This window comes from Acartia tonsa, chromosome 6, assembly GCF_053477335.1.
Source record: "Acartia tonsa isolate MP-2025a chromosome 6, ASM5347733v1, whole genome shotgun sequence".
Classification (NCBI taxonomy): Eukaryota; Metazoa; Arthropoda; class Copepoda; order Calanoida; family Acartiidae; genus Acartia; species Acartia tonsa.
Window position 1 is genome coordinate 40,419,254 of NC_137265.1, and position 14,571 is coordinate 40,433,824.

Consider the following 14,571-nt stretch of genomic DNA (forward strand, 5'->3'; position numbering starts at 1 on the left):
TTGTAGTACCCTCCCCCCAAATAGTTAAAAACCCTTCCCAGGACCTACTTAGGCCAATTAATAACATAACGTGGTTATAAAACTTTGTGTACCAATGTTATTTACAGTCAATATGTCCCCATCCTCCCTGCTTGTGCTACACTAAAATCTAATACTGAGACTCAGGGACAAGGGAGAGTGATTTAAGTGAAAATTTCTCCCCCCCCCCCTTCTTACCCACTTTCCTTTAGTTACAGGACAAAACAAGTTTTACGCCAAGTGTCGTATCACAAAATTTTCAAATTTTTAGCAGTTTCAAATGAAAAAAGTTTGCTGAATCACAGCCCCTGCTGGGAATAAAGCTATTAGTAAAAATACATAAATATTTACATTACAGTTTTATTTGTCAATTTGGAATTATGTAAAAGGCCAGAAATGTTAAATCTTCATATAATTTCAATTTTTCAATGTGTATGTCCAATTTTATTTACATTTACAACTCGGACATATTGTGCCTTTAAATTCGCAAGCTTTTCACTTCACAGATTTAAATTTTACTTTTTACAGGAGAAGTTTTCTTAAGGAGAGAAGGAAATATGAACTGTAAATTACACTAGTACCCAACGTTTTATAATCACGTTAACTTATTTGTCAGCTTAAAAACTTTGGGTACCTTTGTGTAATTCTGATGTGTCCAAACTAGTATTGTCCAGACTTTTAAACCAATGATTTTAATATACAGAAGAGGTCATTTTGTCATTGTGGAGGATGTATCCCTGAGATCCCTAAGGTTTTCTACATATAGGGTTAGTCCTTCTGTCTGTATTTAGACATCATGGCAACTCTTAACCATTACCACCCTAGTAATCTCTGTATCAGCAGTTAACCCTTTTTTGTACTTATATAAGCCTTTTTGTCTTATTTAAGTAGGACATGCTCACATCGGAAAAGTCTGCACTTTACAACAAATTGGCTTACTTAAATCGGAAATGTCGGACTAACCAGGATGGTACCAGGATGTCCTTAAGCCCAACAATAACCATTTTAGTTATTAAACATCTTGATTTGTTGAAGTTTGCTTCCTCGGACGATTAGGCACAATGTAATAAGCGTAGCTTTTCTATAATCAACTCTAAATATGCAAGTATGTTCTTCTTTCAGTGTTGATTATTGCTTATGTTTGTTTGTTCGACTGTCTCATATATAGAATTTCTTTTTCTGAATATTGACATCGTTGTTTGAAATGAATATTCTACAGCGTACAAAATAAGAAAAATGAAATTATTCTAAGAAATTATAATTTTCAATTATTATTGGATAATAAAATTTTTCAGTACAACACACAAACATGTAAAAAAAAAGAGAATATGGTGGTGAATTCTTTAAAATATTGTTCTAAACTTTTGCATAAACTTCCAACTTTATGGTTATCAGGAATCAGAGAAAAATGATAAAAAGATAACTATACAACCATTTCTTTTCCTTAATATAGATGAACTTATTATTACTTGGATGGAGCACGAGATTGGCATGTTCTCTAATAAAGTGAAACTTGTAGCGGGCTAAAATAACCATCTCTCCCCTGTACCTTATCCCTTCCCCTCCTACTTGATGAACGAAATAACCATTAAATGACAGGGGAAATAGCAACTTAAATTGACGAGAATTTTCCACGGCATATTCTACATCCATTATTACTTAATAGATTGAAAAGGGAGAGTTTGAATTTTAAATTTTTTTCCATTGTCCCTGCCCTGCACACCATATGGTAATATTGAAGCATGTACTTGACAAAATATTTTCTTTTTTGAATATTGCAATAAATTTTACATCAGTTAAAAGGAATAATATGTCGCATTGCCAGTTCAAGCTTTTTTTAAAATCCAGTTTCAAATGTAATATAAGGCTTTTAAGATATGAAGCTTATTTATGTGATTATTTTCTGCTGTAATGAAACCGGTTCTAACAAGGAATGGAAGAGGAGTTATTCCCGCAAACTTTACTACTTTCTTATCTGAGGACAACTGGTTATAGCCCCATGTCATTAATATGTTAATTTGTATATAAGCAATGTGTTTTATACGTACTTTTAAAAAATAATCGATGGATAGAATCTTTTTAAATACATAAATAAATCAAACATGCATAATTCTAAATGCATAAAACAAAATCTTTTCTAATATGCAATATATTTTCAAAGTAGCTGTTTGTAAATGTTTACGTATGTGTGTGTGTCCAGTAAGATTTCGAAAACTATTTGAAGAAAAAAATTTAGGGGGGCGGTTGACATTTATGTGGTGGTGGGGGAAGGAGGTCGACCACCCCACGTTTTTAATTATAGTTTTTAAAAGAAAAAGAGAAATATTATTTTCAGGGAGGGGGGGGGATTAATTCTTTTCTAGGGGAGGTTTCTCTTGGGAGGTTTGATGGTACCCTCCCCCCATAATAGTTATAAACCCTTGATAGAAACCTATGAAAAGCTACCCTGTAAAGGATAACCATATCTATAACTTTATTATGTACTGTCTGGTGTACTGCAGGGAGGGCGGGTACATTGGGCTGTTTATTACACTTGTCCCCTAAGTTTATAATAATGAATTTAGGAATTAATTTTGAGTGGTTCGTTCATTAAGTCAAGTTTACAAACGTTTCAACCACTAATTGTAATCCACAGAAGGGGTAATTTTGTGTATCATCATTGGGGATGTACACTAATTTATCAGCCATTGTCTTATCCCTTTAGATCCCTTGGTATACTTGGAGTAGGTACACTAATTCATTCACTTATTAAATTTAACTAACCAAAGAATTTTTTATCCAATCTTAACCAGACAAATGCCATCTAGCTAAAAAAGATGCGTAGATTTCATTTCTGGCAACCAGAAAATCCGCAGAAATCGAATTAACGAGATCCAAAAAAGTTTCATTAAAAAAAACCTTACACCAAAAAGAACAAACAATAAATATAACGACGACTTAGTTTCTTTTTCCTGTTTAATACAAATTTTTTAAACTAATTTTCAGGTATGCATGTATTTTATAATATTCTTTTCTGAGAAACATAAAAAGGATTTTTAACATGAACAAAAAGCTACTTTTAGTTCTAATGAAAGATACTCTTTTTTTCTTGTAATAAAATTACATTTGTACATTAAAAAAACCCGCATTGTCTCTATTTTATATATAAACATGCATGTCGTAATGATTAATAAAATCCAGCCATTTGATATACCTAGAAAGAAAAAAAAGAATATTTTCTCCCTGTGGGCAAAAGAAATTTTTAATTATAAGGGTGAAAGAAAGGTTTTTGAAAACTTAGTGAATTATTAAAAAGTGAGGTGACATAGTAATATAAAAATAATCGGGTGTAGTCCTTTTCGTAACATCGCACCTTATGGGGCGATTCTTTGTATTTAAAACAGTAGCTTATCTCCTATTTCTAGCCCTTGCAGGGGGGGGGGGGAGCTCTAACCCTGCGGAGCCAATTACCTAACCCTGTGGGGCAATCACCTAACCAAATATAACCTAACCTAACCTAAAATAACCTATAAAAAGCCATTTTAAAAATACGACGAATCACCCCTTATGGGGCCATGTTACGAAAGGGACGATTCCCAAATAATTAAATATGTTTTTTTTTGTGGGACAGTCATTCATTTAGTAGCGAAGCATTGTTATAAAAATTAAATGCCTTAATTTTTTCAGCAGCTTATTTGTAATGGCTCCAATACTGTATACTATGTCTGTATGTTTATTAGCTCTCTCCATTTCTTCTTTTTGGTATTAAATCTTGTTAGATAAACTTTTTTTTCTGTACTGAGAATTTTTAATTTTTGATTACTTTGTTTCCAAGTGACATAAAACAGGCCTTTAATTACTGATTAAAACTGTGTCTTATTTATGCATAATTTTTTTCACTTTGGGACACCCTAAAAAGGTTAAAAATGAAAATACTTTGTTTTGTCAGGTATGTCCAAGGGTGTGTTTATTGTTTACCCCCCCCCCCCCCTCCCCACATACACACACCAAAAACGCATTTGGGGATGTCATAGGCACCATGTATATTTAAGAAGAAAAAAATGTTATTTTACTCATCCCCCCCCCCAACCAACCAAAAAATTTACCAACAACCATTTTGGTGGAAGTATTTACCCTCCCTTCCCCAAATAAAATAGGATTTTTAAGAATTTCGTCTTTTTATTTCCCCCACCCAAATAAAAAAGCTTTGATGTCCATGATCATGGTTCTGAATACAATATAGTTCCACCTGATAAAAACAATGTAATAGTTTGTTGGATCATATGGCCTTTAAAGTAAACAATGCATTGGGTTTGTCCAAACAATGTCTGTATCAAGACATTAATAATATTTTTAGGTGTTTCTAAACAAATTATATTTATAAATAAGACAAAAAGAAGTAGGCTTGTCTAAATTATTTTTAAAAAACGAAAAACAGTTAGCTTGCACCATAAAAATATCTGTTTTGATAAATAATCTTATCTTATATCATACAGGGTGTTTTTTTTAATAGGACAAAAGTATTGCTTAACCCATTAGTGCCGAGCGCCACTTTTATGGGCTGATTGAGCTGAAAATCTCAGGGAAGCTTTATAATGGTAAAAACGGAAAACATATTTTTTTGTTTTGCTCTAGTGGCGTGCACAGGAAAGTTGCAAAAAAACGGCAAAAAAATGAAAAATGTAATTTTTGAACGCCCAAAGTGAGTTGAACACTTTTTAGAACTTTGATACGATCCGTAATTGAAAACTACACAACCTCATGTAATCTATAGAGCTAAAAGTAATATACGAAGCAATTTATATCCAATTTAGTGTTTCGGCTATAGGTGCTGCCGTTTTCGGTTAAAAAAAAACGTTCCTTGAAGTTTTAAAACACACACACTAAAAAAAAAGAACATATAAAAATTGGGTAATACATATCAGAAAACGAACATAAAAATATTGGAGGACACATATAGAGATTACTAGGGTATACTGATTAGGGTGGCTCAAGAATAATAAATCATAAAAAAAAATTTAATGGTAGAAAAGTTAAAACCGGGTAATAAAACCAAAACCGAGCAGGGTTTTAAAACTGTCGGGCATTTATGGCCATTCCGAACAGGGTCATAATAGGGCGTAAAAAAAATAAAAAAAATCATATAAAAATAATAATTTGAATAAAACGAATTCACAAACAGATGTACTTGTCAATAAACATTAGATTTCACGAAAAAAATCAGCGACTTTACTATAAAAACAAAAAAGTTAGAAGGGGTATTTTGAATTCACCAAAATTTTCGTGGTTTTCAAATTTTATTGAGCTATACCGGCAAACGGAAGTAAGCAAAACTGCCTGCTCCAGGGGGAAATGAAAACCAGGGTAGTAGAGGGGGGATTCATACTGAGAATGATGCAATTTGAAGACTGGAAACCGTTTTTTTACATTTTCTTGAACCGGGTGGAACCAGGTTTTAATATAAACCACTTGCCATTGACAGAAAATAATAATTTATATCTTAATTTCTTTATTGGGTTGGGGCAATTTGTAATACAAAATAATACTTGGCGATTTTCAACAAATTATGTCATAAAAACCAATTTTTCCAAAGTACCTATTTTTGGAAGATTTTTGGATCATGACCAATTTAAAGAGTGTGCAAAAATGCATATATTTTTAAAATTCAAATTGCGCGGCTTGTGTTAATAGCAGAAAAATGTAATGCATATCGTTAGAATCATCATAAACTCTACAGATTGACCATCAAAAAATCATTTTTTATTGCATTAAAAAACATTTCTTTTACTTATAAAAAACTACTTTTCAAATTTTACTGAATGCATTTTCTTATAACCAATTTCCCTCCCCAATTGTTAAATGTTTAATAAAAGTTTTTTAGCTGTAACTTTTTTTTTTTAACCTATTTTAATAAAATAAAAAGTGTTTGATTTCTGTTTATGTAAACTTTTGATCTACTACTATGTTTTATAGGATTTCTTTGTGTAAGGGTGTTTTTGCATTATACACTATTCTAAAAATGCCTTTTAGAACAAGTGAAAAAAGTGCTTTCAGCATGAAGAAAATTTCTTGGAAACATCTTTATATAAGTTTTATAAAAAGTATTGAAATTAAAAAGAAAACACGCAATTTCATTTAAAAAAAGCATTTTTCTTTAAAGTTACTTTTTCCTAAGCCACTTTTTCAAAACTTTCTCAGATTTTCAAACGTAGCTTCTATACTACAAATAGCATCAATATGATACATATATTTCCAAAAACTAGAGTTTATGACAATTCTAATGGTATGCATAACATTTTTTACTAATAACACACGCCATGCAATTTGATTTTTAAAATGCATGCATTTTTGCCCACACTTTAAATTGGTCATGATAAAAAAATCTTCCAAAAATAGCTACTTTGAAAAACCGGTTTTTAAAGCATAATTTGTTGAAAATCGCTAAATATTTTTTTCTCATACAAACTGCCCCAACCCAATAAAGAAATTAAGATATAGATTATTATTTTCTGTCAATGGCAAGTGGGTTATAGTAAGCAATACTTTTGTCCTATTAAAAAAAACACCCTGTATTTGTATATATGATAAAAATAAATGGTATTGCATAATACATTTATTTTTACATATTTTTCCCTCTGCAGCCGAATTTTATGTGTTTAAATTGGTAATAGCTATTCAACATGTTTATGTTAATTCATTGATATATTGTAAAGAATTAATTTTTAACTAGTTTTGATAGATGATCAAAGACCTAATTTTTTTCTATACTAGAGTACAATATTTATGAAAAATTCAAATCTATTTATCTAAATGATTTGCATTTTTTCAAAAAATTGATTGTCTTGGGAATTGAAATTGGGAAAAGGACAGATTCTGTTTTAATCAATCAAAACAACTGAACTATCTATGGGCTGTTTTATTTCACTTGGAAACAAAAATTATAATTAAGGGGGGGGGGAGTTTGTAAACTTATAGGAAATTAAATTCAGTATGAAAGTTTGGGAGGGACATGTGGGCTTGTTAATATAGTTATCAATCTAATTCTTTTTGTAAAATCTCTTATATGACTGGATGTACACATAAGATTTCATTTTGGGACTTTCCTTCTAGGGGCTTGTGGATCAAAAGACCCACCAAAACAAAAAGACCCACTAAAATTATGAGTTTTGAGCTTATTTTTAAAGATATCAACCTGATTTTTTGCAAAGAAATATTTTTTGATATCAGGTTGATATCTTTAATAATAAGCTCAGAACTCATATTTTTAATGTTTTGGGTGGTCTTTTGCTCTGCCAGCCCCTAGAAGGAAAGTCCCTAAATGAAATGTGTTATAGTTCCTTAGTTTAATTATATTAAAAAAGTTTTCTTTAAAAAAATCAGGTTTATATCTTTAAAAATAAGCTCAAAACACATAATTTTAGTGTTTTGGGGGGTTTTATGATCCAAAAGCCTCCAGAAGGAAAATCCCAAAATGGAATGTGTAATGGTTCCTTAGTTCAGTTATATTAAAAGTTTTCTTTAAAAAAATCAGGTTGAAATCATTAAAAAAATAAGTTCACAACTCATGTTTTCAGTGTTTTGGGGGTCTTTTGCTCCACAAACCCCTAAAAGGAAATTACTAAAATTCAATTTTCAAAGTCTTATGTGTACATCCAGTCATATAAGATATTTTACAAAAATTAGATTGATAACTATAAAAACAAGCCCACACGTCCCTCCCAAACTTTTATACTGAATTTCACTTCCTATAAGTGTACAAACTCCCCCCTCCCCCTCTTATTTATTGAGTTACATTTTTAGCTCTAAATATGCCAAAAAAAAACAATTTACTAGATTGCTCAATGTAAAATTAACCTAAATTAGAGAACCTGGATTCCAATTTCTTCAATACCATATTAGTTCAGTCATAACACAGAATTTATGCAAATAGATCTTTTTTTAACATTTAATTTGGTTATATGGCTAGATATCAAAAACACTGTGTTTGGTGGGCACCCTGTAAATTTGATAAAATTATAAAAATAAGAGAGGTAGCAACAAACTGTTGTGCTTGGCAAATAAGACACCTTACAGTTACATATGTTGGAACATTAAAAATGAAAAAATAAAAACTTTTGTTTCTTTAATATCATTTTGCTTTTTTGAAACTTTGACTACAAATTCTTGTAGACAAAAATGAGCAGTCATGAGGAAAACAGAAAAAAGATTTGCCTTTATTGCACTAAAAAAGTAAACAAACAAAAATTTAACATTAATGAATCTTTATTAGACAAAGTAAAAAAGAACGTATTAGTTTTATAAATAAGTTTGGGTATTGTTTTTTCTGCACTTTCATATTCCTTCGATTATAGAGCCCCTAGATGCAAGAGGTGCAGCCTCTAGTAGGTTTTATAATGTTATTTTAACCCCCCCCCCCAAGTCCCAACCCATCCACTTAACCCTTAACAGTCCTAACTGAGAGTTAGTTTTTTTGTATATCTCCACCCTGGCGGGCACAGGATGCCAGCAAACCTGGCAGGGTTATCCAGGTTTTTATCTCCAACCGCCGATTTCGGCGGCTTGCAGCTGCCGAAATTTATGTTTTGAGATTTCTATTATAAAATTTACATAAAAATAAACATTGTATGAACAAGATAAAATAAGAAAATGACAGCTGTTTTAAATTTTTTAGTAAAAAAGGACCTACAAACAAAGGTTATTAAATAAAAGGGCGAAGGAAGCAAAAATTGACTTTCACTCACTTATAGTCGGAAATTCATTATCAAACAGAGGGCATGCACAAAAATTTTAAGCCTTTTAGCTCTAATAGGAAGTGAGATAATTGAACGCCCCCCCCCCCCCCCCTCCCCTGGCCGATAAAGGTGCGGCAAGAGGCCCAACTGTTAAGGGTTAAGCTTTGGAAGGGGTCCGACTGTTTAGGTTAAAATAATTTCAATTTATTTATCTCTAGGGGCTCTGTTTTCTGAAGGGTTAAGAAGGGAACGTAAAATAGCTTAAACCCATACCGGGACCAATGTAAAGTTTCCCTAAAATCGAGAACTCAATCAGTTTAGCAGTATCAAACCTTAAGATACTGACAAAATATCTTACTAAGTTTATATAATAGGATAGGCCCAACAAGTGTCATTTATAATTTTAAATTATATCAGTCTAATAATAAAAGCGGAAAGAGTTTATAAAGACGACACAAAAACATTTATAAAAATTACTTATTTTTTTCTTTTTTTAGATTCTTTAATGATTTTAACGTTTTTATTATGTAAATGAATAAAGTTTTATTCAAACTTAAAGGAATTAATCTTTTTCTTTGAAATTTATATGTCTAAACAGTAAAAATATGAAGTTCTTTATTACGAAATCTCAAATCATTAGATTTTAATTAAGTTTATTTATAAAAATAAAGAATAAATTTAACAAAAAATATAGCTACAAAAAGGATTACTGCTTTATAAAACTACCTTGATTGTAGAATTGCATTGATTTTGTTTAATAACTGTAAAAACTGAGTTTTTATGTGATGCGTTGCTTATAATGAAAAATAAAAGTGCATTTTATTCAATGATAGAGTGAAAAAAACATATACCTTGTTTTATAGTTTTTTTTCTCTCTCTTTTTATTCATTTATATAATATGTATATTAAAAATAAAAAGTATTTATTTCTTTCAATATTCATACTTTGCTAAAATGCCCTGGTTACTTTTTGCAATATATTCGCTCTAAAAAGGATTCAGTATCTGACTTTTGCATTAAAAATGATAGATTTTATACCAATTATTATGTTTACTGCAGAAAAAAATTATTTTTGTGTTTATATGCAATTTTCTATAATAAAATGTGAGAAATGCCTTTTTTCACACGTAGGACGAAAAAACTAACACTGAAAATAAAATGTATGTCTTGAACATGTCCTAAACTCATAGATAAAAACTTTCATAAGAACATTTATTTCAAAATATGTCATTTAAGGCATGAAATTAATTTTGCAAATTAACATTGCAAATGTTTGCAAATAACTTTTGAAAATGGTTTCTGCGGATTTTCTAATTTACATAGGTGTTTTCTGCACATTTTCCCCTTTCCAAAAATACCTTCCTCGTTAAGATTGGCTTCAAGAAAGTATTTACTTTCCAAAAATGATATGTGTTTAATTACCCTCGCTTTTAGGCAAAGAAAATCGAGGAAAAAATTAATGGCGTATATTTTATTGCATTGCAGTGTGGTAATTGAATAGACTATTGTTTACTTGTGTGATTAAGATTTTCCAAGATATTTATAAAGTGAAACTAAGATTATCAAGCGACTTAAACACTTAAAATGCACCGCTAATTTTTTTTATTTTTTAGCATATGGCCAGTTTTTTTACTGACGAAATTTTCTTTTAGTGGCGTTCTAACGAGCTAATACTTCTGATGGGTATTAGGTTACAAAATAGACAACACCTTTGTCTGGAAGTTTCATCTGCTTATGGGTCAAGGCATTCTCCTACTCCTACTACTGATGTAACACGACTGACGTAGTATTAGTAGGTATAATTTTTAACTTCTCTAATATGACACAGAGTGGTCCAGACGAACGAACATACCCAATTTAGATTAGCTCTGCTGCCAATTAAATTACCTATAACCTCTCCGCCCCACAGGTTCCTGCCAATCTGAACATAGCAGGCACCCATACCCAGCATCGGGGTTATGTACGTCACCATCGTGAACATCACATTGTATCTAAATATAAAGCTCTTTATAGTGCCTGGAAAAATTAACGACATACAATGCAAATGACCAATGATAGGCCAATACACAGACCAAATTATAAATGGCAGACCAGTATACATTTTAATTGACCAAGGGTAAGCCAGTATGACGTCATTTTTATAGGCAATATAAAAAGATTCTCTAATTATAAATTGTATTGTACTAAAATTTCTGATAAAAAAGTTTACTATTCTATAAGGCCCATTATCTCTAGCTTCTGCAATGTAGATTTTGTACATTGACGTTAGAGGTTCTAAGTATAACAAACTGAACAAAGTATTGAACCTTACTTCTACCTATTAGCACAGCTACTCTACAACTAGAATACGTCAGTAAGTCCGTCACACAGAGTTATTTATGAAAGCATAAACTTGTAATCATCTAATGAACTATTGCACACAATAGAACAAACAAACAACTTAATAATTTCTAAGATAAAAACTTACATGTGATCATATTTAGAATCTGCTTCTCTATCATCTAAAGAACTAGACTAAAGATGAACACACAAACATGCTACTACTTTGTAACATAAAATATGAATAAAAACTTACATGTGATCATATTTAAAATATGCTTCTCTATCGTCTAATGAACTAGGCTAAAGATAAACACACATACATTCTACTACTTTGTAACATAAAATATGAATAAAAACTTGCATGTGATCATATTTAGAATCTGCTTCTCTATCATCTAAAGAACTAGACTAAAGATGAACACACAAACATGCTACTACTTTGAAACATAAAATAAAATAAAAACTTACATGTGATCATATTTAGAATCTGCTTCTCTATCATCTAATGAACTAGGCTAATTATGAACACTCAAACATCATATTACTTTGTAAGATAAGATAATAAACTTACATGTGATCATATTTAGAATCTGCTTCTCTATCATCTAATGAACTAGACTACAGATAAACACACAAACATTCTACTACTTTGTAAGATGAAATATTTAGAATCTGCCTCTGTATCATCTAATGAACTAGACCACAGAGGAACACACAAACATCCTACTATTTTGTAAGGTAAAACATAAACAAATCTTGCATATGATCATAATTAGACTCTCTATTATCTAATGAACTAGATTAAAAATGAACACACAAACATCCTACATATTGTAACATAATATAAATGAAAACTTACATGGGATCATATTTAGAATCTGCCTCTCTATCATCTAATGAACTAGGCTAGACACACAAAACATCATATTACTTTGTAAGATAAGATAAAAAAAACTTACATGTGATTATATTTAGAATCTGCTTCTGTATCATCTAATGAACTAGAGTAACGATAAATACACAAACATGATACTACTTTGTAACATAAAATATAAATAAAAACTTACATGTGATCATATTTAGAATCTGCCTCTCTATCATCTAATGAACTAGGCTAAAGATGGACACTCAAACATCATATAACTTTGTAAGATAAGATGAAAACTTACATGTGATCATATTTAGAATCTGCCTCTCTATCATCTAATGAACTAGGCTAAAGATGGACACTCAAACATCATATAACTTTGTAAGATAAGATAAAAACTTACATGTGATCATATTTAGAATCTGCCTCTCTATCATATAATGAACTAGGCTAGACACACAAAAAATCATATTACTTTGTAAGATAAGATAAAAAACTTACATGTGATCATATTTAGAATCTGCCTCTCTATCATCTAAAGAACTAGACTAAAGATGAACACACAAACATGCTACTACTTTGTAACATAAAATAAAATAAAAACTTACATGTGATCATATTTAGAATCTGCCTCTCTATCATCTAATGAACTAGACCACAGAGGAACACACATGTAACGAGTTCTATCACATCTAAAAAAATAGAGGATTAACAAAGACGTTTATGTCAATAATAGCGCAGCAACAATGGCCAAATCTTATTAAATTTACAAGGCTAGCCTAAGAGTTAAGGTTTTCATCATGTTTAAAATGGATAAAGAATATAGAGTTATTTCGCTTCCTAACTCGTATCTAATTCTTAGAGGAATCATCATGCAAAGTTGGAAATCGATAGGAAAATTTATCCCATTTTAAATTAAAGAAAAGAGCTAATTGTTCCGGATGGATGGACCTAATCTAATTATGCATAGCTTCGCTTTAAAAAAATTAATATATAAAATCTATGTTGAATTTATTTTATAAACACTCATAAATGTATAAAAGGAAAAAAAACATTCTGTTATAAATATCATTTTCAAAACACTCATTTACATGTGTAGAATGTGGACGTATAAAAACAAACAAGGATTACAACATCCATAAAAAGCAAACCATAGAAATCCAGAAATCCTTTTAAAAAAGTAATAGAATGTTTGACTGTATGTAGCTTAAGACCTCGCTTAATGCTTGTCCGATAGGGTTCTCCATTACCGTGAAGCTTCTAATCGGTCAAGGGTTGGTTTATTACTATTACAGCCAACTTCATCAAAAAAATTCAGCCGTCCATCTTTAGAAGCAGCCCAGAAGATCACATTAACGTAGCTTACGGACAGATGGACGTACGGGACATTTCGAATTATAGGGTGACTTCGCTACTAAAATATTTTTACGCATAATATATCTAGTTTTATGCTATATATCTCTAATTATGTGTTTGTTTGTGTGTCTATCAAACTATCATAAAAATGATCTACCAATCATAAATAGGCAAGCTTTATATTAGTCTGCATGGGCACTCATTCGTTGGATTAAAATTAAACAAGCAGTGTTCAATCTTTTCCACCAATGATACTTCTAATCTACAGAAGGGTTTAGAGCAGGGATAATCTTATCATAATTGGGAATGTGGGTATACATCATTTTATCTTTCGTTGTCTTATCCCTTAAGATCCCTGAAAATCGCAGTCCATAAATTGTAATAAATCCTGACTGAATGGCGCGCATATTTCTTATAAATGCACCCCATGAACCATTATGTTTTGAGGAGGGGGGGGGGGGTGTCTCCACTCCCCTCATACCGGATTTCAACAATATATAGACATAAATATAATGTGGATATTATTCTTTTTAATGGACCAATCTTCTATAATAATATATACATATATACACTATCTTTATAGTGTCAGTATAATAGCTTTTCACTTAGATATGGCTTAGATTCCCCAAATTCTTTATACTGTACAATTAAATCTTTATTAACTATCTGGCTTTGAAGCAATTTTGTAATTGCTTACACTAAACATTAGACTTTCTAAAGAATATTAATGTTATATACTGTTCAAACTTTTCTAATTTATAACTATTGTCAATGACAGATAATGGATATAGAAATACGTGGATATTATGACAGGGAAAGAAATGTCGTAAATTTAGCATGCTAACACTTAACCCGATTTTTGGTCAGTTTTTCATCCAGTAGGGTGGGAGGGGTTGTGGTAAAGGGGGTTATAGGGGATATCGTTATTTTAGCCCTCTGGGTGTTTCACTTGATTTGAGAACATTAATATCTGAGGTGGATTCTTAAAAAAAAATTGCCCTTCTAATCGCTTAGTGGGGCAAAATTGTTTTCGTGAAAAATCCTCCAAAATCACATGAAAAAATCTACAAAAATTAAATAAAATCTTATGTTAATAACCCTTCTAGGATTTTGTTTAATCTTTGTAGATTTTGTGATTTTGGTGGATTTTTCACAAAAATAATTTTGATGTCTGCGACCTGCGTGTATATTTTGGTCTTAGTTTTTGTGGATGATGTCATCCTTGTTGAGACATCCCATTTTGTCCCTTTTTTGTATCATTTTGAAAAGTGCGACACCCTATGACGTCATCAACCTT

At 30.9% G+C, this 14,571-nt stretch overlaps 1 protein-coding gene across 1 annotated transcript in view; it reads right to left on the reverse strand.

Moving 5' to 3' along the window:
- Positions 1-14,571, reverse strand: part of LOC145323107 (tachykinin-like peptides receptor 86C) — a 69,914-nt gene that overhangs the window by 20,060 nt on the left and 35,283 nt on the right. The window contains exons 7-8 of the mRNA XM_080165492.1: positions 12,527-12,610; positions 10,616-10,719 (exon numbers count right to left, since the gene is read on the reverse strand). Coding sequence (XP_080021618.1) covers positions 10,616-10,719; positions 12,527-12,610 — 188 coding nt within the window. The remainder of the gene's footprint in view (positions 1-10,615; positions 10,720-12,526; positions 12,611-14,571) is intronic.